A 25,233-nucleotide genomic window follows, 5' to 3' on the forward strand; every position below is an offset into this window, starting at 1 on the left:
GCCTGGGGAGCAAAGGGAGCAGGTCACAGCAGAGCCCCATGGCCAGGGCTGGAGGGGTCTCTCCCCACCAACCCTCCTTCCCACCCTGGGGAAACAGTGTCCCAGGCTGCCTGGGTTGGAGCCAGCTCTACCCAATGAAACCCCCCTGAAGATGCAGCAGCTTTTCAGGTGCCTTAAGCCACTGTAACATCACTAGTGGCAGGGGGCTGCCCTCCTTTCATCTATCATCCCTCCCTTCCCACAACCAAAGCTGTCTTGCCCCCTGATTTACTCTGTGTGGGGTCTCAGATGGGCACAAGGCAGAGCAAGGGCAAACTCAGGGTCCAGTTGGCTCCAGAACTGGAGCTGCTGGACAAAGCTGAGCCCAGCGCTGGAGCTGGTGGCACCTCTGGGACAATGTATTTAAGAAGGGGTAAAAAAAGGAGTGAGAAAACAGCCCTGAAGACACCCAGGTCAGTGCAGAAGAAGGGGAGGAGGTGCCTCAGGAGCAGAGACTCCCCTACACCCAGTGAAGACCATAGTGAAGCAGGTTGTCTTCCTGCAGCCCATGGTGGAGCAGATACCAGCCTGTAGCCTTTGGAGGATCCCACAGTGGAGCAGGTGGAGATGCCCTGGAGGAAGCTGCGTCCCATGGAGAGCCCACATTTCAGCAGGTTTCCTTGCAGGAACTGTGGTCCATGGGGAATCTCCACTGGAGCCGTTTGTGAAGGACTTTGTACCATGGAAGTGACCCCCTGGTAGCACAGGGGGAAAACCTTAGGAATGATCAACACAGATCAAGCATTACAGACTGACTTCAACCCCCGTCCCATTCACCTGCACTGCCTGGAGAGCAGAGAGCTGAGCCTGGAAAAACAGGAGTGTTGAGCAGAAGGTGGTTTTAGTTCAGGATTTGTTTCTCCCCATCCCACTCTGTTTTAAATGGCAATAAATGAAATTACTTTTCCCCAAGTCAAGTCTGTTTTGCTCATGATAGCAACTGGCAAATGATCTCTCTGCCTTTCTCTTGACCCAGAACCTTTTCCATCCTGTTTTCTCCCCCTGCCCTGTTGGGGGCCAGTTTTCCCAGGATGAGGCTTCAAACACATTTTCAATGCTGAGGAGCACTGCAGGAAACAACCCAGCCTCCTCAGGAGCACTCTGCAAGGCTACAATGATCCTCACAGTAGATATTCTGCTCTCAAAATGCCAGAGGTTGTTCCTGGTTTAGTGCTGGGTGCCAATTCTGTATCTCAGCACAGCAAATCACTTTGTCCCCACTCTGCTGTTATTTTCCTCCCGGCTGTCATTTCTAAAGAGCACAGTTAGAAAACACTTCCTGCATGGGTTCTTGCCTAACTATGAAATACTTGCCTATAACAGTAAAACCTAGAATTACAATAGCCAGGAAAGACATTTGGAGAGCTATTACCAACCACATCTCAGCCACCAGATGGGAATAAAATAAGAAACTCCTTCTCTGGGTAGCTCTCCAGGTTATACAATCTTTCCTCTTGTTATTTTGCCTTCTGTCAGAGCAACAGCACTTGACACGGAGGATCAGGATGGCTCTTCTAGGTAGTGATTCCTGCATGCTTTCAAAATAAATATTTACCAGGTTAGGAGAGCCTGGAGCTAATGCCTAGGTTATTAGTTTCCCAATAGGACTGCCTTGAGCACAATGAGCGTGCAGGTATCTTGGCTCCAAGTGCAATCCTAAACACTTGGGCCAAATTCTCAGCTGAGGCTTGCAGGAGTTAACCAGACCACCAGTGCTGCAAACAGGCCCCTCTATTCTGCTCTTGTGAGACCCCACTTGGAGCACTATGTGCAGTGCTGGTGCAAGCTGCCCTAGTGGAAGGTGTCCCAGCCTGTGGCAGAGGGTTGGAACTGGATGAGCTTTAAGGTTCCTTCCACCCAAGCCAGTCTGGGATTCTAGGAACTGACCCTTTCTTCCCTACTATAAATTCCTACCTCAGCCCGCAGGTAAGACCTCCTGGGGTGAGGAGCCCCAGATGGCACAGGCTGCTGCACTCAGCTTAGACATGGGCAGGTATTTATCACAGTAACCCTCATGGGGTGTGACACTGAACCCACTCGCTCTTGACAAGGTATCCTGGATAATGATACTGCTGAGCTGGGATTTCAAGCTTGCGCAAGCCAGCAGAAAACTTGGTCCCACAAGCACCAACTTAGCTGAAAACCTGAATAAGCCGAGCAGCTTCACTGGCGTCAGAATCTTATGTGGCTCCTGCCTGTGGGAAGACTTAGGGGCATTAATGATTTGAGGAATTTTCTGATTTATAAGAACAGACATTCCAGGAACCACATCCTCCTAACTAACAGGATCAGCCCATGTACAAGATCTTGGCTTTTCAGTATAGATGCAGAAGAGCTCAGCCCCTCACCTTCCTGGCACCAGGCTGGTGTGGCTGGAAGGGTTTATGTCCCTAAAGCTGGCACAAAGTTTTTCTGATGTTTAAAGGATCATCTACAGAGGGCTTTGGTTTGGCATTTACAGGGAGGCACCCTTTAATATTTCATCTCAATGTCCTTGGAAATCCAGCTGAGACTCCTTATGGTCAATATACACTTTTCACACTCCCCAACTCAATGCAAGATGACTTCTCATCTGCAAAGACGAGCTGCAGAGATTTCAAATGCCTAATTTCACACAGCAGAGTGGAGTGCTTAAATCTGTATGTATTAGCTGTGGATGAGTGCCCAAATTGCTCAGTGATCAAGCAGAGAGGCTTTTCTATTGGGAGTCCATGAGTTAAAACTTCTGACTTCGAAACGGCAGCAGTGTAACTTCATTTGAGGGCTTAGAGAGAACTTTCCCGAAGTTTGGCTCTCTGCCTGGAGCAGCACAAACACCCTGATAACGGCATCAGGAGAGTAAGAGCTTGCTGTTGGCTTCAATCTGCTGTAAGGCACATCAGATTGTACTGTTTTCTTCACAGAATCACACAACAGTCCATGTTTGAAGGGACTTTAAAGCTCATCCAGTTTCAACTCTGTGTCACGGACAGAAACAACCTTCCATTAGACCAGGTTGCTCCAAGTGTCGTCCAACCTGGCCTGGCCAACCAACCTTCTTACCTGGACCTTTCCCCTTAAGAAGTCTTGAGTGTGTAAAATGCACACAAGAAGAGCACAGGTTCTCACCTTGTGTCATCCTTCAGGAGAGCTGTGGCTGCAAATGGGGCACCTCATGATGGAGCTCCATGTACCACGCTCTGCCCAAACAGGCCCAAGGTTGGAGGCTACACTTACCTGGACTGACTGCTACTACCTGCATTGTCCTCAGCTCAGGTGGGAGAGCTGCTGCTCCTGCCAGCACTGCGACAGTGCACCCAAGAGACAGACTTACCTCCTGCATAGGAATGTATCTACCCACACCTCACTGTCCTTCACACGGATCACATCACCAACCAACCTTTTACTTAGGAGAAGATGGATACAGAAAGTGGGTCTAAGGAGGGCCCCAAGCTCTAGGTTACATTTAGAAACACCCAGACTGAGCACAGGAATGTATTTGCAAGCGATGCTTTTCTACCACGTTAACATCTCTTTTCAGCTTCTGGAATGTAAACTGCATTATCTTGGTGAGTGGCAGCGGCAGGGATGGATGAAATGGGAGGTTAATCGGCATCGGGCATCTCTCTTGATTTCGCCTTCATTTCCATTTCTTTTAAAAATGGAAGTTCCATTAAAACAGCAGCACTTTTCCATTAAATAAGTAACAGAGAAGAATGACTGCCTCTGTATCTCATCAGCAGTGAATCTTTTTAAAATCACTCAAGAGGCAAGGCTCAAATCATATATTTAATAGGAACCACTTTGAAATCACTTTTTAAAGCAATTAACATATTATTAGAGATAAGCGCAAGATGCAACACTTAGATCCAGATTTCCAAGACAGATTTCTATGGTTTCAGAGGGGGCAGACCTCGGGTCGTCGCCTCAGCAATCATCTCTGCATGTCACAAACCAATGTCAGAACAGAACTTCAGCTACACTCACACAGCAGATTCAATTTGCACTTTTAATCCCGATTTTACTCATGCTTCTTCTTTTCAGTCATTTGAAAGCACTCTATGTACACCATGGAGAATGGGGAAAACACCTCTTCAGGGTTTCTGCCCCACCTGAGGGTCCTGGAGTAACGTGTTCACCTCCACTGTCCCCTTCCTATTCGATAACGTTTTCTGTGTGGAGCACGAAGGAAAGGCATCTCTGAAACTTACTATTCCACAGGATAAAAGAGCCCATCACCAACAGGATCCTCATTGCCAGGTCGTCTTGTGTTGCCTGAGGACAAGGTCCCAAGTGCACACGCATCATCTCCAACAGGCCACACAAATGCCACCAAGGCAGCTGGTGATGCTCGGCGGTTGCTGCCTCCTGCGCCGAGCTGTGTGGACATTCCAGAGCGACTCTGGCTGACAATCCTGTGTGTTCAATAGAGCAAGCCCGTCCTGCCTGCCGGCTGAAGCACGTCCTGCCAACTGTGGTAGCCGAGGTGCAGCCACACATTCATCTCTGCTGCCGGTGACGGCGACAGAAACCTCCAGCAGCTGAAGCAGATGGAAGGCTGGCGGTGGTGACACCTTATACCACCAGATTAAATCTGACAAAGCCCATCTGTTGGCACCCTGAGCACTGGCAGAAGTAGAGCTGGACTGGGGAACCATGAATTAGAGCACAGGCAACATCCAAGGCTTTTTTGTTGTTTATCCTGAAACATGCAGGCTCTTCCCAACACTAAACAGTATGTGGCTTCCACTGATGACTGACAGCAACCTGATGGCTCAGTTACAGGGCATTTTACCATTTTGACCATTAGCTGTGAAGTCTCAAATCCCCCAGACTTTTCCTGGATGCCACCTCATCAATAAATAGCTTTCCTTGGGAGGCAGCAGCAATGCAAGGGGAAACACATCATGCATCTGAAGACATTGTGATGATATTGGTTTTGTAAGTGCTAAAATTTATTACACAAGAGATGATGCCACAGTGAGTAAGAGAGAAAAATTCTACATTGACTCCCTACTTTGCAATTCAGGACAACTAAGAGGTTTTGCTTCATTAAAGAAGGGAAAAAAATAGGAGACAACCCCAATGAACGAGGAAGTCTTGTCAAGCCTAAATGAACGATCAGTCCTATGCAATGCTCATGGGCTGTAGAAGGAACAATGAAAGATATCTGCTTCTGTACAATAAATTACTAAAACATCAGTTATAAACCTGCTGCATGGCACTGAAAATTAAACTCATTAAACATACAGGTAGCTTCATCCTGATGCAAATGGAAGACAGGCATGAGTGCTCTGCAGCAAACAACTCTGTGCACATCCCATCTTTGGGAAACATATTTACATGTACATCTCATATATTAACATTTTAGTGCACCCTAGCCAGAGGGCAACCAGAAACAATATTATTCTGTGAGAAGGACAGGAGATGGGCTGGCTTCTCCTCTCCACTGAGCGAATCCTGTATCCACCCATTAGTCTAGCATCCACAGAAAGCAACTTTGCAAGACCACGATTCCCTTTTCCAGACAGTCAGACATAGGACCCCAAACAAATGGTCTCCCATGATGGTTGGGTAGATCTGGTAGCCAAGATTACTGTGGGCCAAAACCAGCAGGTGAGATCGCCATATTAACAAGACTTAAATGACTTCAATGTCAAGAATTTCAGCCAAAGCGCTATTTACTGACCTCTTGCTCTCCCTCTCCCTTTCGTACTGCACCACAGCTCATGAAGGTTTGCAGCAACATGCACTGTTTGGGGTGGACCTTGACACCTTCACACTGCCCAGGCACAATAGGTGTGCTCAAGCCTCAGAAAGAGACCACCACTACAAAATTATGGAGACTGCCACTACTGGTATCTTTATTCAGAGCAAGGATGCCTTAAAAACAAACCCTATGGTCTCCATAGGAGTGAAGCCCGAGCAGGACTTTTTCTTGCATTACCTGATGCCTTAAAAACAAACCCTATGGTCTCCGTAGGAGGGAAGCCCGAGCAGGACTTTCTCTTGCATTACCTGCTCTCAGTCTGTTGCACATATCAGCACATCCATCCTTATTTCTACAAGAAAAGAGGAAAAAAAAAGGGTAAAGATGGGTCTCCAGGGACACAGTGCAGGCCAATGGCCCTGCAAGGTGGGAAAGGTGGCTCTGAAGCTCCCCAGGTTTCCATGGAGCAGGAAGCATCCCACAAGCCTTACTCACCGTGTGCAAGTACAACTGACACCCAAAAGGGCAGGCAACTGCCCAGGCAGGCAGAAAGACATCCAAGGTCTTTTCCAAGAGAAACCCATCTGGAGTCTCCATAGAAGGGAGTGGTGCTGCATGGGCTGGCCTTGCCAACAGCAGCATGAGGGTGATAGAGAGGATGAGGCAAGGGGAGACCAATGATTCTATTAAATAGGACTTTGTTTAATGACATCTGTGACTAAGGGTTGGAAAGATCTACAGGAGCTACTGGGTGCACTTTGCCTCTCAACAAGGTGGCTGCTAGATGCAGGGGCAACAAAGGGAAAAGGGAGAGAGGACTTAGCAAAGCACCACATCTTTCTAACTCAGCTCATTTGGGGCTTGGCAAACTTTCCCTATCACAAGCACTTAAGTTTTCACACTTGCCAGGCAGGTAAATCCGGGGTCTTTCAACTCCCATCCTGGTGCAAACATACCTGGGCCTTTTGGAGAGCTTGGAGTTGTCTGGGAAAGCAACAATTCGCTGTCAGTAAAATGCATACAAGACTGCATGAGCTTATTACAGTCATTCCAGCAGAAATAAGTGGTATCTTTTAGAGTGCTTGCCAGAAGAAAATAGCAGTTCTGACCCAATTTCACACAGTTGGAATCAGCTGTGGGAGACTAATATACAATAAAAATAAAAAGACAAATGCCCATTTCCCCCATGTCCTCTCCTAATAACATGAATAAAGCTCTGTTTTGATATTTCATCCTTTCCAAAGGAGTCCAGTCAGATCAGTCCAAGTCATCTGTGTTTTGAGTCAGACTCCTCTGATTCCTCCAATCTTTACTTGATGAAATTTTTAATCATCCACCTTTGTCCTGTGCAGCTGCGAAGAATCAGATCAATGCCGGCCATTCCCCTGTTCTCCACTTCCAAGCATCGTCCCGTTCCCTTGTTCAGGATGGCACCATTCTACAATTAAAGGATATAGGCAAAATATGAAGAAAATGAAAGACACGGGGTCGCCTGTGAAGCAAGCCAGGCCTGTGTGGTGTTCAGGGGTGCAGCTGTGTCCTTGTGTATTGCTGGAAAGCTCACAGCACTTAGCTGAGTGGTAATGCCATTCCAACAATAAAAAAATTCCTGAAATAATCAATGTGAATTGAATGAGCAACCATTACCACTGACAACATGGAACCCTAGAACATCAGCAACTAAAGGACATTTGTAATGTTTAAATAGCGTGGCTGCACTCTGCCTTAGGAAGGTGGGACACGTCTGTAGAATGTGTATTATTTACACTCTGCTTTGGGACTAACATACTGATACCTCTCTTGCAGTGAGGGGCCCAGATCTGAACACCAATTTCATCACAGATTATCTGTAAGAAACAGAAATCTGGAAGTCATTGGCAGGGCAGGTTACATACACCTGAGGGTAGCAGAAAAGGAAACTTCTACTGAAATCATCCTAAAATGCTGTCCCTGCCCCTGATCCCTTTTAACCTTTTCCTTCTGCACTAGGACCTGGCACTCTGTGGCATGGGACCATTTCAGCTTTGTCCCCCACTGACACATGCCAAAGTGCCACAGCCCATAGTTTGGGAAGCAGAGGAGCAGCATCGATGGCAGACCCATAACAAACCTGTATGAAATTCCAGCGCTTATGGAGGCTGCTCTTGACCTTCTCACAGTCGAGGAGCTGAGGGAAGCGGCTCTTCACATTATCTACCAGGCAGCGGGTATCGGGTAGGAGAGTCGTGGTTCCGAGGGCGCCGAGATGCAGGAATCCCTCCTTGGTGTAGCGTGCAAGCTGAGGGATATGGAAGGAGAGGAAGACAACCATTAGTCTCTTTGGAACATCATTAAAAAGTGATAAAGGAAAGGACATTCTTGCACAGCCCCAGGAAAAGAGCTGTGAGGAAGGTGCAGAACTGACAAGAGGAGAAGAATCAACTTTCTCCAGCCTTTTTTTGTTGTTGTTTTGGGAATTTGCTTTGCAGATGCAGGTGAGGAGCTGGGACACAGGGAATGGATAAGAATGACTCTGAGCCTCAAACCCATCACAGGGCAAACTCTTCCAGCCTCCTTTGGGCCTGAACACCCTGCATGTTGGGGCAATGGATGATTTCCCCTGGTTTTCAGGGAGCCAGCTGGCTTGGCCTGTGAATGATGTGGCTTCTGGCATGCCCAGTGAGCCAGCCTTGATTCGGCCTGTGAATGAAGCTGCTGATGTGACTGGCACAGCTACTCCAACAGCAGCAACACGAGTCAAAGAAGGGCAATATATAATTGGCCCCATTCCCCGAGGATGCGAGCCTAAATCTCCCCATGCTTTAGCCCTGAAGCAAAGGCTCAGAATCACAGCTATCCCCTGCAGTTTTCCCTGCATCCCACTGCCCTGTACTCCTCAGGACCCAGCTCAGCTGCCAAGGAGATGCAGGCTGGGAGCATCAGGCAGAACTGATGGCTCTCAGGGACAGTGGGCAGTGGCACGACTACGAAGGGCTCCTCCATTCCCAGGGTTTAAGGAATCCTACAGAAATATTCCCCTAAATATGCTTAAATTCAGGAAGAGATGAATGACAGCGGCCTGCCTTTTCTAGTTCAGGAGAGATATACACAGCTGCTTATTTAAACTATGAATCAATCCATTATCCAGCAAACAATTAGGGAGTATTCAGCACATTAATTAACTGGGCATATCTATGACCCAGATGCTTAAAAAGAGACAGTAAATCACACTGGGAGTTTGCATTATCTCAGTTAGAGTAATTAAACACTGAAAATGAAGTTAAGCCAATGAAACAGGGTCTGACTCTGGCTAGTAATCACAGACACAGTTATGGTGCTTGGAGCTGATTTTGCCTCCCCTGCTCCTGGCTGTAGGTTTAGGTGTGCTGAATCCTCTGTCTAGGCCCTGTTCTGCCCGTCCTCCTTGAGGAAACTGCTGGTGGAGCTACCTTTTATTCAATGTGCTGTGTACTGAAGCAAGAGCTGTGCTTCTTTAAATCTCACAGAGGTTCACTTGCCAAAGGTATTCAGCCGGGAGAAGAGAAGGCTCAGGGGAGATGTTGTAACAGTCTTTCAATACCTAAAGGGGACCTATGAGAAATCCAGAGAGGGACTTTTGACAAAGACAAGGGGGTATTACTTTAACCTGACAGAGGTCTCTTCAGCTTTACAGTAATCTGCCCTCCAAATTGCTGTGCAGGGGTGGAAAGGAGCAGAGCCTGCAGAGCTTAAAGTCATATCCATCACCAACTCCTCCTCTTACTGATTCACTGTCTCTCCCAGGCATGGGATACCTGACTGCAGGTCAAGGATCCCATCCACTTCCAAGCTCACGCTGGGCTAGGCTTCCAGCAAGGGCATGAGGCTGCAGCAACCTGGGAATGACCTCTGGGCATTCAGATGCAACTCAAGTGAATTAGCATTGAGCACCAACACAGAGGATGATGCCACTTGTCTTGCACAAAATAAGAGGTTTATAAGACAAAAATCCCCATGGCAGAAGAAATCACCCAGAGGTCCGAAATGGGCACTGCAAGTTATTCTCCTCGTGTTCCTGAAATGTTTCCTACCGTGTACATAATCAGTGTGCTAGACACCTTCTTTTTTCATGATGTTCAGCAGCTTGTCTCCAGACAGTTGGCCTAATGCCCACAAGGCAACACGATCTCTGCTCTTACACGTTATCGCCTAATGTGGTGGGAAAAATAAGTAGAGCAAAAATCAGATCTTTCCTGAGGAAGGGAGCGGGGCAGGGGCTGAAGGGAGACAACACGAGCTGAAAACCAAATGCAGGGCTTATAGAAAATGCATTAAGTGCATCTATTAGATGTGTCATCTACCATGTATAACAGCCAGATAAATAAAGCCCTGAACACGACTGGACCTAACACACTGCTGATGCCTGATCTACTCTGCCAGAGCAGCAGAGGCTCAGCAGCAGCCGCTGCAGCCTTCAAGGCTGTCCAACCACCAAACCTGAGAGTGACTAATCCCAAAAAGTCCCATCTATTTTGCCAGTGCAAGCTTAGATCTCCTAAGGCATTTATGGATTTTTCTGGGCCCAACACTAGAGAGGCAGCCTGGGGAGCGCAGCTTCAGCCTGGCAGCATTTTCTACCTTACTTTGCCCAGTAAGAGAAGTGATGGGAAGCGCCTCCAACTCATCACCACGTAGTGCACTGACCAACATTTTTAAGAGCAGTGGGCCTGTTCAAGTCCTTGAGCCTACATTAGAAACTGAATATACCCCATGAATGCTTTATAATATCAGTAAATTACATGTATTGTTGTTATTAAAACTTTCTCAGTGGTTGCAGCATTGCACCAACTCAACATTACAAGCAAACTTGCCTGTTTCCAGGCAGCCAGCACAGCCCTGGACAATGATCTCTGTTTAGTGAATAAGATCAGAGAATCATAGATTGGTTTGGGTTGGAAGAGTCCTTAAAGCTCATCCAGATCCAACCCCCTGCCACGGGCAGGGACAACTTCCACTAGACCAGGTTGCCCCCTGCCAATATATCTGTCCTTTAAAGTGATCTGTCCTACATCCCACTGCCTGCTAAGCAGGTTTGCCAGCTCCAAAAAGCAGACCAAGCCAGGCACGACCTCAATAGTGAAGAATACAGACAGTCCAGCCAGAAAAAGACAAACATGGAGGTACCAGCCTGAGGAAACACCTGAAGATGTTACCAGCCTGGCACAGGAAAGGGAAAGACCAAGAGAAAGGACCAGAGAAAACCAGTTTAAAAGTATTAACGTTTATATATATATATATATATATTAACATATGACCATTTAAAAGTGGTTAATATTGATGAGGTCTTAAACCTCTTTATCAAGAGTAGCCAAAAGCCACATCCCCAGACAGAAACACTGATCCATACCCACAGCCTCTTATGAACAGATAAAACTGCATCTTGCAAAGCTTCAGGTACCACTTTGGGGAGCTACTTGGCCTTGAGGGGTCCGACAGCCCCCACTGATGCTGTCAGAGCAGTGGGCGCACGGCCCCACATGTTCGCAGTGGATCACTTGCACTCATCTCCCATCTTCAAACTTCCACCAGCAATACATCTTCTTTAATTATTATTGCTGGCTGGCTGCATCTCAGGGATGAGAGGAAGTTAATTAGATGTCTTAGCACCTGGGAAATAAAAGCCTTGATGACCTTCATTGACTCTATCGGAAAATAATTTAGGGCTGTTTAGCTTCCTTTTTGCACTGAGCAGATCATCAATTAGTAACCATAAGTAAAGCCAAGGGTTTTTAACACGATTTAATCCCATGTGCTATTTTGTCACCCTTGATACTTGTCCCTGATGATCTCAGTATTGATGGTTTTGTTCTCAAGTTCTGATGCTTAAATGGGCAAAACATATTTTATCCTATAATTAAATGAAATGCTCTGCTGGGTGAACATTATCTTAAGTTTTATAGTATTATAGTGCTTTCTATCACCTTAATATATCACCATAGTTCTGTCACTCCAATGAGGTATTACTGTATTATTAGTGTAATAGATCATTACGGCAAGGTGTTTTCATGATGTATTGCTTATAGGATGAAGCCATCAGGAAGGAAAAAACCCACGAGCAGGCTCAATATAATTACAGGATAAAAGGATACTTCATCATGAAATCTGATACTGGTTTGACCTGGAAGTGAATGAACGCAGGGAGATGGAAAGCTACAGAGAAAACAAGAGAAAAACAAGAATTCCCCCCACTGATGGATGCTATGACAGAGGCCAAGGTCTCATCTGCATTCAGCATTCTGTATGGGATTCATTGCACCTAACTGTGTTGAGCTGAATGCTACACACAGCTTGAGCCAATTAGCAGTCATCAGCAGAAACTCAGGATATAATACAAGCTGCCCTCCCTTGAACTGGACACATCTTTCCCTACAGAGTAGGCCATTCCCCCTCTCTCTGAGTTGGACTGCTCACCTACAGATACAGGAGAATGGCATGGGAATGGACTTACAGAGCGAAGACTTCCAACAAAAACCCAACACTGCCTGGCATGGCAGGGACAGGACCCACGACACTGCTGCCTTTGTGCCAAATGGCAGCAGGGAGCCTACACCTCACCCTCACCCACCACAGCTGAGGAACTTGCTCCTTAGTTGTGAAATGCATTTAAACACATATGTAATGGGACACCGTATCAAGGAAAGAAGTGGAGAGTTTAGGAAAATACATGAACATTGAGCACAGGCAACACTGTATGTGTTTTCAGATGCAACTCCTTGTGTGCTTTTGATATACACACAATCATAAAATCATAGCCTGGTTTGGGCTGGAAGGGAACCCATTACCCCTTGTCTTACTGCTACCCTCCCTGATGAAGAGTCCCCCTCTTATCCTTTTAGGCTTCTCTCAGGTACTGGAAGGCTGCTATGTATATACATATATATATATATATATATATATATATATATATATATATATATATATATAAAGCAGTGAGTTATTTGAACAACGTGTTTACACTGCTTCTAATTATATTCCCAGCAATATCTTACAACACACAGCCCATTAATTAAACAGTAGCAGTGAAAAGTCCAATTTCTTTCATGTGGCGCCCGTGCTTCTGCAAAAGGCTAATTTCAAAGCTTCTGCACTTACCGTTAGCTACTTTTAAAAGCATTTTCAAGGAGTTAAACTAATTGAAGGTATCACAAAACAAAAGAACTGCCAAGAACTGGCCCTCAGCTGCAGAGGGAAGGGAAAACGTGGAGGTGGAAGACCAGGAAGAAAAATCAGTGCTGAGCTCACACAACAGGCGAGCTGAAGGGAGCCAGCAGCACTGCAAGGTTTGACTTGAACATCAGGTAGGAAAAGAAAACATTGTTAGTTTAATCACAAAAACAGCTAAGGGAAAAATAAATAATCTGCTTTTAGCCATTCATCTTGAAGCCCAGGGTTAGCAGACAATGTCAGGCTAATTCAGTTTCTCATACTATAACGCACTTAGAGGTTCAAGTTTCTATCCAGAAAGTCCAAAAAGCAGTTTGTGCCATATAAGAAAAAAACCTGTGTGCATTTAAGCAACAGCTAGGTTATATTTAGCAGTGACTCCATCAGCCACAGTTGACTGATCTTTGTTTAAAGGCAACGATAAACCCAAGTGAGATTTGTGTCTACCTCAAAGGACTCCTGCAGCTGGCTCCTTGGCTCAGGTGGCTCCTGAAGTTTGCAGTTCAGGCTCAGATGAGCTTTGGGATTACTTAGTCCTGGTGAGCCTGCAAATCCCAGGGTGTCCATACTGCAAGAACAGGCTCTTTATGCATTCCCATCACTTGAACAATGCTGCTTTTTTTTTTTAGCTGAAAATGAACCTATGATCAATGAATTTAATCCTGTTTCCACCCATTGCCACTACACACCACACAAACACAGCGACAGTAGCACCCATAATCTGCAACTTCCCTGCCTTGGCTAGATTTCCCATATAGATAGCTAGAGCATTTACATGGGAAATGCAAGCAAAATCAGGACATTTAAGTCAGGTACACACAACAAATCCTGATGTTAAAATACTCAGGGCCTCACTGGATAGAGCTAAAACACCAGAAAAACAAGTGTTGCTACTCTGCGGCTTCAGAGAGGTCAGGTAGGGTTTTGGTAATGAAAGAAAACTTTAAGATCCCATTGTAATTCTTGCACTGCATTTTGTTCCAGGTCTGTGCTGACGGATCCACCATGCTGCTTTCTTCTTAAAACACCGTAGGAGAGAAAACTACAGAAGAGACTGAATTAGTCCATCATCAATAACTTTCAGTACCTGGCACATCCACTAATCCTCTAAAAGAAGACAGAGAAAGCTCTGGTGATATCTTACTGTGGCCTTTCAATGCCTAAAGGAGGCTAGCAAGAAATCTGGAGAGGGGCTTTTGACAAGGGCCTATAGGGACAGGACATGGGGGAATGGCTTTAACCTGCCAGTGGGGAGACTGAGATGAGCTCTTAGGCAGAAGCTCTTCCCTGTGAGGGTGCTGAGGCGCTGGCACAGGGTGCCCAGAGAAGCTGTGGCTGCCCCATCCCTGGCAGTGTTCAAGGCCAGGTTGGACACAGGGGCTTGGAGCAACCTGCTCTAGTGGAAGGTGTCCCTGCCCATGGCAAGGGGTTGGAGCTGGATGAGCTTTAAAAACCCTTCTAAACCAGTCTGTGATTCTATGAAGATATGAGATTTAGAATGAATCTTGGAACGATGATTTTTAATCTGGAATAAGATTAACATTAGGATAAGAAGCTTTTGGTTTGCTCAAAAACTTCTGGAGAGGTAAAAGGAGTGCTAGAAAACTGAGACTACACTAAATCCCAGCCAAGCTGAAATGGCTAATTGTCACTCGGATAAAAAGCACTGCTTGTTTTCTTTACCCAGTTGATATGTTTTTACTCTGCTGGGTGAAAGAGAAAGGAAAGGTTTTAAATGCTCTGTTTGTGTATGCTCTGCTCTTTGGCTATTTGTCTTCAGTATTATTTACCCTGGTCTGGAAGACTTTTTCAAATGATGCTTTTACTTGCAACTCTGGCATGATTATGGTAATCCAGAAAATAGCTTCTCTAAGAGTAGCTGGGAAAATGCATCTTTGTATCTGAGGCATCTTTAAGAAGAAGGCTGCCTCGTGCATTAGAGAGTGAAGGCAACAGACAAGCTGCACATCCATACTCTGTCCATGAAGCCTTTGCAGGGTACCTCCTGCTCTCACCACACACGATCCCAGCACATTAAATCCTCACCTGCGGTCCCCAGCCGTGGCACGGGTACAGTATTGCTGTGTGGTTCTCCTGGGGGCCCTGGTCAAGGCAGACATCTTTTGCCTTGTTGTTTCGAAGCTGTAAGAAATAAAAAGTGCAGTTATACAGCCCTGTCTCTTTGGAGATGAGCAATAAACTGATGAGCAGCAATGGCTCCAGCCTCTCCAGCTATAGAAAGAATAGACGGTGCTATATCACTAGGCATAATCAGGCAGAGAAGGGTTTAGTGTGCCATATGTTTTCTTTAAATACAAGGCCTAATGATGACTGCTTTTATATAAAAATCACTATTCAAAGGAGCCAACTTCCTCTAATACAGTTTTCTTCGTATTTGGTCATGTGTGGTGGTAACAAACACAGTTTTAGGCTGCTCTCAGCCTGTTGCCAGGAGCCTGAAATCAGTGCAGAGTCACTTGTATTTCGTCTAAATCTCAAAGTGCTCAAAAAGGCAGCAAGGAAAAAAATGTCCAGGGAGCACAAGGAGCCCCTCTGCATTGTCACAGGGATTCAGGAGGGGACACAGAGATGGCAAACCAGTTGTCAAGTACTGAAGGACACACTTCAGAGGAAGCATGGAAGTGTTGGGTTCCTGCTACAAAGGCTCAGTGCCTACTGAACCCCAGCCACCAGGTCTGTCAATGCAGAGCTGCCCCCTCTCCAGGCTCCCCATGTAGGGAAACTGCAGCAATGCCTCTGAAAATATGAAAATAGTATGATTAATGATACAATAAATGCTCTGGAAATAGCACTTTTTGGGAAGTTTTAGCTTGCAGGGTTTAAGTTACTTTGATAATAAATCTTTCTTAAAATTAATGCCCATGTGGGGTGCCCAGGCTGTGCTTCAAGGAGCCTTCTCAAACTGCCACTGTTCCATGAGACCTACTGCAACAGAGTACTATTAGTTCCCATAAATGCGTGGGTTTATATTCTCAGTACGGTCTCAAAGCCAAGAGAGATTGAATTAAATCTCCTTATTTTATCTCATCCTTAAGCTGTTGTGACAATGCACTGTATCCTACAGAGACCTTGTAAGGAATTAGGCTCAGTTTAAGTCAAAAGGTTTTATAAGACGGCTATGTATTAAAAATATACGTACAGCTGCTTAATCCATGGAGTCAATGGGTAATATAGATAATTTTCTGTCAGTTCAGTAAATGAAGTATTAAAATATTTTACTGTATATGGTTTCTAAGCTCAGAAATAAATCCCCAAAATAGCTTTTTAGAAGGAACTGTGGAAAGACTTATACAAATTTATGTAACTATGCACAGAGAGCATGTGTTTTGAATCCCATTCCTCTCCTTTGAGGCTATTTCTCATCGGAGACTCACCAGCTGTAAATATTACCGGTCTGCTCTAAGGGACTACTCAGCCATAATTACCTCGCCATAAGCGATGGTGTTGTTGTATCTTCTCATTTCTGGGTAAACATGGTCCAGGTACCACTGGAAATTTTTACACTTCAAGCTCTTCCTCAACGCTTTTCTCTCAGAAACATCCCCAATATCAATACCTGGATTCTGAAAAATAAAGACACATCATGTCACTGAACGAGTAGTCTTAAAAAAGGTTAAAAGGAGCGGATTTCACTGATGTTTGATATCATAGGATCACAGAATGATTTTGGTTGGAAAAGACCTTAAGATCATCCAGTTCCAACCCCTGCCATGGGCAGGGACACCTTCCACTAGAGCAGCTTGCTCCAAGCCCCTGTGTCCAACCTGGCCTTGAACACTGCCAGGGATGGGGCAGCCACAGCTTCTCTGGGCACCCTGTGCCAGCGCCTCAGCACCCTCACAGGGAAGAACTTCTGCCTTATATCTAACTGGAACTTCCCGCTTTAAGTTTAAACCCATTCCCCCTTGTCCTGTCACTACAGTCCCTGATGAAGAGACCCTCTACAGCATCCTTGTAGGCCCCCTTCACATACTGGAAGCTGCTCTGAGGTCTCCACACAGCTTCTCCAGGCTGAACAATCTCAACTTTCTCAGCTGGGCTCCATAAGGGAGATGCTCCAGCCCTCCCAAACAGAGGAGAAAAAGTTATGAAGGAAAAGTGCAGTACAACAGAGGTGAATCTTCAGTATTGTCATGGATTCCCTTGAGCTTTGGATCCATTTGAGAAAGACTGAATCCGCCAACAGGCACAAGAACAAAGTACTTTTAAAAGAGCTCACCTCCTGTTTAGGTATTGACATACAGGACTCCCAGGAGAGCTTAGTGGGTAAATGTACATGAGGATTTAGAAGACTTCCACGCTGAATCCTGGAAATGCAAACCCCTGTCTGTGCTCTGACCACCAAAACCCTTCCCCTTACACACCCTTAAAAGGTATCAAATAAGGGGTAGAGAGAAAAGAGGAGAGAAAAATGTAAGATTCATATATAATAGAGGCAGATAGCTAAGAATAAAGGACAAAAATTACAGGGGAAGAGAAGTTGAGGCTGAACCTCAGAAAAACCTCTTGACAATTTGGACAATTGCCTGGTGAAATAGTCTCCCTGGAGACACAGAGGAACCCCACAGCTCGAGATGATTTAAAAGCAGACAAAGCTACGGTATCTGTCCCCAGAGGAACAATCTCACAGAGCCAGGAGCAGGGGCTGAAGGGAGCTGCCCCCTTTTAACATTTTATTCCATTACAGAATCCAGGGAACTAATGCAGCAGTCAGGTGAAGGAAACCAAAGGCACATTGCAGCAGCCTCTTTTACTCCTTCCTACAGGTGTCTGGGTTCCAACTCTATTGTAGCTCCTATTCTTGTCTTTTACCATGATCATTAAATACAGCTGGGAAAGCAATTTTCCATTACAACGCTTGTAATGACCTCCTAATGAATTATTCACTCTGCTTTAGAGAAGATACCAATTTAATGCACAACTGGTAGTTCACAGGTAAAAATAAAGATGATTCAGTGTAGACAGGGAGGACAGGCTGAAGTCTGAGTGGGCAAGGTGGGATGCAGAGCAAAGCAGGACCACAAACCAGTCAGGACCTGAAATACTCAGTGCAAGGGGTTTGGCTTGGTTTTGAATATAGCAGCTTCACAAAATAATTCTGTGTATATCCATAAACCCCTGCTCAATACCAAGTCACACAAGGCTTCTCTAAACTTGAATCTGGTCTATAGAAGTATCTCAGACTGGTTTTAGAGTAACTCAGATGTGTTTTCCCAGCCCTAGCAACAGTTTGTGAGATGCTGCCTTTTCCAAGCCACACAGGAACTGTGTCTTCCCAGGGGATTTTAATCCCTTTCTGCCACCCTCCAAAGCTGTTTCTGAGCAAGAGCATGGTGTTTCACCTCTAAAAAGGAATCAAACCTAGGAACAGTGCTGGACCCATAGTAATTTATGATCCCTGCCTATGGACATCTGCGACTTGCAACCTTTAAGATAGATCTGAAATGACTCAGTCCTGCAAGCAACTCTGAATGCTTGGAGTGGTGCCCACCACAGCCAGTGCCCTCCTGAGGCTCAGTGGGTAAAAGGCATTTATTTCCATCTCTATTCATCTATTTCTTAACAATAAACTAATCCTGGACTCCTCACCACCCCCAGGACTACAAACCAGCAGTAGCACAGGCAGCTCATCGACCCTTCAAAGGTACCTGTTGTTCTCTAATGCAGTACAACGCTGCCACTCCCATGGCTCTAAATGCCAGTAGCTCTCCCCACATGTAACCTTTCCTCAGGAAGCAGCAGCTCATGCTTTTATGTTTTAATGCTTTTTAAACTGCCCAGAGCACAGCACTGCTGCAGCAGCATCAGGACCACAGGAGCTCGCTGCAGGAGTGTGACCTGCAACGTGTATTTCATGTGTCTTTTCAGCACCAAAAGGGTGGTTGTAAATAACTGCTCACATGGGGTCTGGCCACTCATGGCAATGTTTTTTTTTCACACTTGAATACAGCTGCCCAGCGCTCATGCTCAAGTACACTGTGAGTGGAGTGGGTGTCAGGGTGCAAGGCACCCTGAATCCTCACCTTATCCATAACCTGGTGAGCATTGCTGCCTCCCCCCTCCCCAGTACCCATTTATTCAGTTCCAACCCCTTCCACTAGAGCAGGTTGCTCCAAGTCCTGTCCAACCTGGCCTTGAACACTGCCAGGAATGGGGCAGCCACAGCTTCTGGGGCAGCCTACAAACACAAGTCTTTAACCCAAGAAAGTTGGTTTGTACCTAAAGACACAGGCGCAACGGCCATACCTCCAGGGGCAGGTTCCATGCAATGTACACGTGCCACTTGTAGTCATCCATCCACACCTCGGCCACCCGCAGCGCATTGCGCTTGGTGTAGAAACCAATGTTGTTGTTGTAGGGCTTCTTCTTGCGCTCGATGTGAGCCACCCTGGAGCAGGGCAGGACCTCCATGCTGCCACCACACAGCCACACCTGCAACACAACCGCACAGCACCATCAGCAAGGGGCTCAGCAAAAGGTCACACAGACATTAACAAGAGATAACTGGTGGGTTCAGAGGTTTCTATAATGTCCTGGTGAGCACAGAGCATCACAGCATCTTGCTGGCAACTGGAAACATGGCCAGGTTTGGTCTTTGCCCAATGGCGAGACACACAGAATTTAACCTGTGCCCAGAGCAAAACATGTGTCAGCTTTAGAGGGATCCAGTCTATATCCATCCAGCACATGGTATTAATGCATCACAGGACTGGGTGCTGAGTTTACAGTGATGTTGCTACTAAATAAAAAGGATTAGCGACTGGAAGAGTTGAAACAATTGCAAGATCTCCTCCTGCACAGGCAATGACTCAGTGAAACATATGGCAGGCACAGATTTCTCCCACTTGAAACCATTTGTTCATTATTTTTCTTTCACGTGCTGTTTGAAATTCCCATAAATCACAGTGTACAAGTTAATAAAATCTTTTGAGATTTTGGAGATCTTCCTTTTATCACACAGAAAAGGAATTTTTGCAGGAAGATTTGCCATACCTGGGTTCTTCCCTCCCTGTCTGTCCTTACCAAGAAATTACTTATCTTAAATTAAAGATGCATATCCAGGACACCAGGCACTGGGCAATCGTCACAAACGCATATGCCAAACAGGCCAAATAGTCCCACTTTTGCCTATTTTGCAGTCTGCTTTCTGTTATCATTTTGCAGTTGTTGTAACACCCATCATTTCTGGGATCTCTTCCAGGCTCACCACCTTTTATCCCATCTGTGTTCCCTAAATTTTACCGGCCCTGGTCAACCCGCTCTCCCAGCAGCACCAGCAGCCTCCTGGACTGTATCATCTACCCTTTTCATCTCTAAGCAGTGGGTTTAGTGGGCACATGGACATCGCAAGCCCAGGTGACACGGGCAAGGGGCAGTACATCAGGAAGACGTCTTCCCTTGGGGTAATCCTGCTACTTGTGCTGTTCTCACCTGGACTGCTGCAGAATACAGGAGCCTAAATCAAAGAAACAGAGCCCTATTTTATTAGCTGGTGCATTAACATGGAGAAAAATTCCCAATTTCCTCCTGTTCTGCTGTTCGACCTTTCCAAACACCTTTAAATACAACTTCATGGCTCCAGAGTGAATTCAGGGCCCAATTCCAAGATGAGGGGCATGTCCATCCCTCCTGTCCAGCTGCAACCACGCTCACCTCTGGGAATTCCACAAGGTCTGCCTGAAGTCTTGCAACAGGCCACAGGCTGGTAAAGCAAGTAAGAAGCGAACAAGGTAGTCCTAAAGAAAAATATATATGTATCTAAGGGAATATTCCTAAGGCAATAGTTTGGCAGTGTTTCTTGCCTGCTCAGTTCCCAGTTTCTCAATGTCTTGGTGAATCAGGAGCATCGAGCTCTGCTCTTGGGTGCTCCCAAAGCTGCTGGCTTCAGTCACAATGCTGAATAAAACTGCCAGTCCTGGAAGGTGCCCAGCACCATCTGGTTTTGAGTTTGGGGGTTTTGGTAGATTTTGTCCTGATTTGAGGTCAGAATAATTATTTTTAATGTGTAAAAAACATGATCTTATTAAAAATGTCATTTCCCAGCAAGCCTGCCTCTAGCAGCAAAAGTGCACGATTATGTTTAGTTAAATAATACACATGGCTTTACACCTGACAGCTTTCCTACATTTCTGGATATCTATGCAAACTATATTGAAATGCACATATTGTAATAACCTGAGAGAGAAAAAAGCATTGGGCATTGTGCAAAGGGCATTGGCTAGATACGTATCATCAAGCCAGTTCCAGACAGCTCAATAAAAATCTAATTTGGAAAAGGCACTTATGCAAGTTAAGGCCATCTCCTAAATAAAACCTAAATCACCATTATAAATAATAAAAATCTATTTTTACAAGGCATTTATAAACATTTCTGTTGGCAACAAAAGGGAGACCTATTACACTGGATGCCAAGTCACACCTGACATCACTGACCTCAGCGTACAGAGGAGTAAATGATGGCCCCAGGAAGATGCTGCTGGCTCCCATGTGGCCTGGCAAGGACTGTCTGTTCCTGCTGGCATCCAAAAATACATGTGAACAGGTCCACAGGGGCTGCAATCCCAAGGACATCCTCCACAGCCACAAAGCATGAGGTATAGTTGCCCTACAAGCTCAGTGATGCTTTATCCTTGCATTAGCAATGACTGTGGAGCAGTGAATGGCCCAGGGAAAGGCCACAGACTTTGTTCTCTTGGTACCACAAGTCAAGACACCACAGCCAAAGGGCCCAGCAGACCTCCATCCTCCAAGCAAGGCTGGAAGTCATTGCCTTGCTGATGCCCCGATGTCCCAACCTGCAGCAACTTCATCCCTGTGGCACTCAGATCCTGAAGGCAGAAGTTTCTTTGGGAACCTTCACTTATGTCCCTATTGAGCAGCCAGTTGTCTCACCGAAGAACTGTAACAAATAAATTACCTTCCTATTAAGTAGTTTTTTCATGTTCATGGCAAATAAATCTACAATCCCTTAAGGTACTCTATTTAGTGCAACTAAAGGTACTCTATTTACTGCAACAGCATTAACAGGACAATCAGTCCAGCATGTTGTTTCTGCTAATTCCTTGAGAAATTACCTCTTAGTAGATGGGTAATCAAGAGCCAGCATAACATTAAGACCAATCAGAGAAATAAGGTGTTGTCAAATTAATTCATGTTTAGCCTATTTAACAAGTCAGAATCTTTTCTCTTGCTTCCTACAAAGGATGAAATCATGCTCACTTTGTTTTATAAAATATGCCTGCATGGCATGTAAAGGCATGTTTAAAGACTCAAGGCGGAGTATGTAAGACAGCAGGTTAAATACAAAGAGCAAGCCTCAAGTTTCTCCCTTGTTTTCTGACATTCAAATTTCAACATGACTATTAGCTTGCCATTCATCCACCCGTAAAGAGACGCAGAATTAAAAATAGAAGCATTTCCCTTCAGCAAATGACAGTGACTCAATAACTTCTCCATCAGTCTACACACAGGAATAATCAAACATACAGAAAAATGCTCGGACTTATAAATAATTGGTTAATGCTAAATTCTAGGGAAGAAATCCCAGAGAAAAACATGAGATAAATCCATCACCCAGAGATCTTTGATGTGCTTTTCACAAAGCTGGTGGGTAATGCACTTGCAATTATTTTCCAAGCAAAATGTGACTGTCCTACGAATTCAGCATGGAAAAGCAGTGACTCCTCTCAAGACATGAAATCACAGAATCCTAGAATCCCAGAATCATTAGGGTTGGAAGGGATGTATGGAGATCATCCATCCCAACCCACAGCCGAGGCAGGGCCACCCACTGCAGGTTCCACAGGAACATCTCCAGGCAGGTTTGTATGTCTCCAGAGAGGGAGACTTCATGATGCCTCTGGGAAGCCTGTTCCAGACTTGTTTGGATTGGAAGGGACCTTAAAGCTCATCCAGTTCCAACCCCCTGCCATGGGCAGGGACACCTTCCACTAGACCAGACTGCTCCAAGCCCCATCCAGCCTGGCCAACCTGCACAGCTCTTGTGTATGTATACCTCCCATCCAAGCCATCAGCATCTCCTCTGCCATCAGCCTTCAGGCCTTCGTTTGCAAAAGCAAAGTTGTGCTTACAATGCTGTTATGGCGCACTCTGCATATCTTAATTCTAAGGACATGTCCTTCACCTGGGACAGGGGTAACCTCAGAGTCTGGGAGCAACCTGGGAAACAACAGTGACCAGGCCTGTTGGATGGGACCTTGAGAAAGGCAAGCAGGAGGACCCTGGCATTGCCTGGGGAAGTGCACATTCCCTGTGGTTACTGAACTCTTGGTAGTGGAGAAAGAACGGCAGACTGCTCACAAAGCACAAGTGTACCGATGGTCCCTTGTGCATCTAATAGAGACAGCAAGAAAATCCCAGCTTCTCTTCACCAGCTCACTGCAGCAGCTGCAGAACCAATTTTCTAAGTGAAGAACAATTACTGTCAGTGATCCCTTTTGCCCTCAAAAATGTTCTGCAGCTATCAATTTGCTTTGCTCCTGTCTGCTAGAGCCAGCAATTACTCCAAAGGAGCATTATTTAAACAAAAGGGCTTTTGGCAATCTGCTCAGTGCCAGACAGGCAGAAAAGGGTGACCCAGAGGAGATCCACCTCCCAGGATGGTGCTGCAAGCCTGTCTTGTGCTACTAGCATCATCTGTGCTCCCTCATTGAGCAGGGCTAGAAATACACCCCATACCTTAAGGTTGGCGGTGCCAGGGCTCCTAGTGCTTCACAAGTCTGGTTTGCTGTGAAGGAGCAATCCAGAGGATGTGTTTGGGTGCACTTGGGGCAAGCAGGAGGATGTTGCTGATCACTGGGTGCTGCTGCCTTATCCCACCCCATCCTCTCCAGCAGGTCAGAGCTGCTTCTTATAGAATCATAGAATAGTTAGGGTTGTTTCTTCGATCCAACCAGACAGTTCTTCCTTTATATCTCCCTCTGTTCACCCGATGGAGCAGGGTGAGCCTCAGGGCTCCCTCCCTTGGGTGCAGAGGCAACAGCACTGACATCCAGCCAGCACTCACTGTGCAGCAAAAGGCACACAAAGGGGAAGGCATGGCCGCAGCTCGAGCAAAAGATGGGTGGAAAAATGAACTCTGATAATGGAGGTTTAATGCATCTATAGTAAGAAAAACTTGCTCCCCTCTCCAGCAAGCAGTGCTTGCTACGCCATGATGCCCATTGGCACGGAAGCAGAAGAGAAAATTATTAACCTAAGGAGACTACTTTCGTCAGAAAATACCGGTGCAGGGGCTGCTTCCCCTGGGATGGAAGAACCACTCGTACATCCCACTTCTCTTCACGTGCCTGCAAGCCAGACCAGGGAATTGGGGCTCACCATCTGCTTTGTCACAGATTAAAACAAAAAGAGGGCACTTCTGCGAGATAAGAAGCAAAACTGGGGCTGGTCCCTTGCTCCCTTCCACCTGGTGGAGAGCCAGGATGCAGTCCTGCCCCAGCACACCATCCTCTTCTCTCAAGCATTAGCATCTCCAGATGAGACACCATATTGTTGGTGCCCCTGTGCCGCTGCCTTATATAATGCTGTGCTTCCTCCTCATCTCTGGGATATTAATAATAACAACAATAATAATAGCAATAATAATAAAAATGAAAATGAAAATAAGAAGGGACAATGACTATCTTGGGTCCTGAACTTGGTGTTCTAGCTGGAGCATGACATGAAATCTATGATGAACACTGACAGCTCCCATTAAGGGATCCTGACTTCAGTTGCTTAGAACTTTGCCAAATTTTAACTATTCAGACTGAAATAAACCCTAGAAGAGCTTTAGCCTGCCTGCAGTTAATGAAAAGAGACATCCTGTCTAATGGTGTCAAGATGAGGCTGCGAGGTAAACTTTTAATCTCTGAATGCACTGTGACAGAAGGAAACAGGGGGGGGAAAAACCTGCTCCTAACTTTCATTATACAAACTTCAGGCTTTTTCAGCTGATAACTTTATTTCTAAGGCAATTAGCAAAACTATGCCTTAATTAGTAATAGATTTCCCATTTAACAGCTTTGCCTTATCTTTGGCCCCCTTTCTTTCTTTTAAGAGTAACTTCCTAAGTTAAGGGAAAAACACAATTACCCAAGGCAGTGAAAATAATAAGGAATGTATCAGAACAAAGACTTAAATAATAAAATTGAGAAACAGCAAAAAAGGCACAGAAATAAAAATTTCTCCCTATACTCCCTCATATAGCTCTGAGAGACAGTATCTCCTCAAATTATTCCTTTTCTTAGAAGAAACAAGTACAGATACATTTCCAGCTATGTAAGTGAAGCAGCTTCTAT

The 25,233-nt window shown here is 45.7% G+C and overlaps 1 protein-coding gene and 1 long non-coding RNA gene across 4 annotated transcripts in view; both read right to left on the reverse strand.

Annotated features, from left to right (window-relative positions):
* Positions 1 to 3,794: 3,794 nt before the first annotated feature.
* LOC130599889 (uncharacterized) lies at positions 3,795 to 6,490 on the reverse strand. Its single transcript, XR_008972314.1, has 2 exons — positions 6,037 to 6,490; positions 3,795 to 5,965 (listed from the first exon to the last, which is right to left on the reverse strand). It is a non-coding gene; the product is annotated as an uncharacterized LOC130599889 (long non-coding RNA).
* Positions 6,491 to 7,036: 546 nt separating this feature from the next.
* GALNT17 (polypeptide N-acetylgalactosaminyltransferase 17) overlaps positions 7,037 to 25,233 on the reverse strand; it is a 182,279-nt gene continuing 164,082 nt past the window's right edge. For all 3 annotated transcript variants that reach the window (XM_057410692.1, XM_057410693.1, XM_057410694.1), the window contains 5 exons: positions 19,178 to 19,363; positions 16,357 to 16,494; positions 14,957 to 15,052; positions 7,839 to 8,006; positions 7,037 to 7,166 (listed from right to left, as the gene is read on the reverse strand). In XM_057410692.1, the coding sequence (XP_057266675.1) occupies positions 7,038 to 7,166; positions 7,839 to 8,006; positions 14,957 to 15,052; positions 16,357 to 16,494; positions 19,178 to 19,363 (717 nt within the window). In that variant the 3' untranslated portion in view covers position 7,037. The remainder of the gene's footprint in view (positions 7,167 to 7,838; positions 8,007 to 14,956; positions 15,053 to 16,356; positions 16,495 to 19,177; positions 19,364 to 25,233) is intronic.

Source organism: Pezoporus wallicus, unplaced genomic scaffold (assembly GCF_028554395.1).
Source record: "Pezoporus wallicus isolate ANWC-B61680 ecotype Strahan unplaced genomic scaffold, APGP_CSIRO_Pwel_v1 contig_8705, whole genome shotgun sequence".
NCBI lineage: Eukaryota > Metazoa > Chordata > Aves > Psittaciformes > Psittacidae > Pezoporus > Pezoporus wallicus.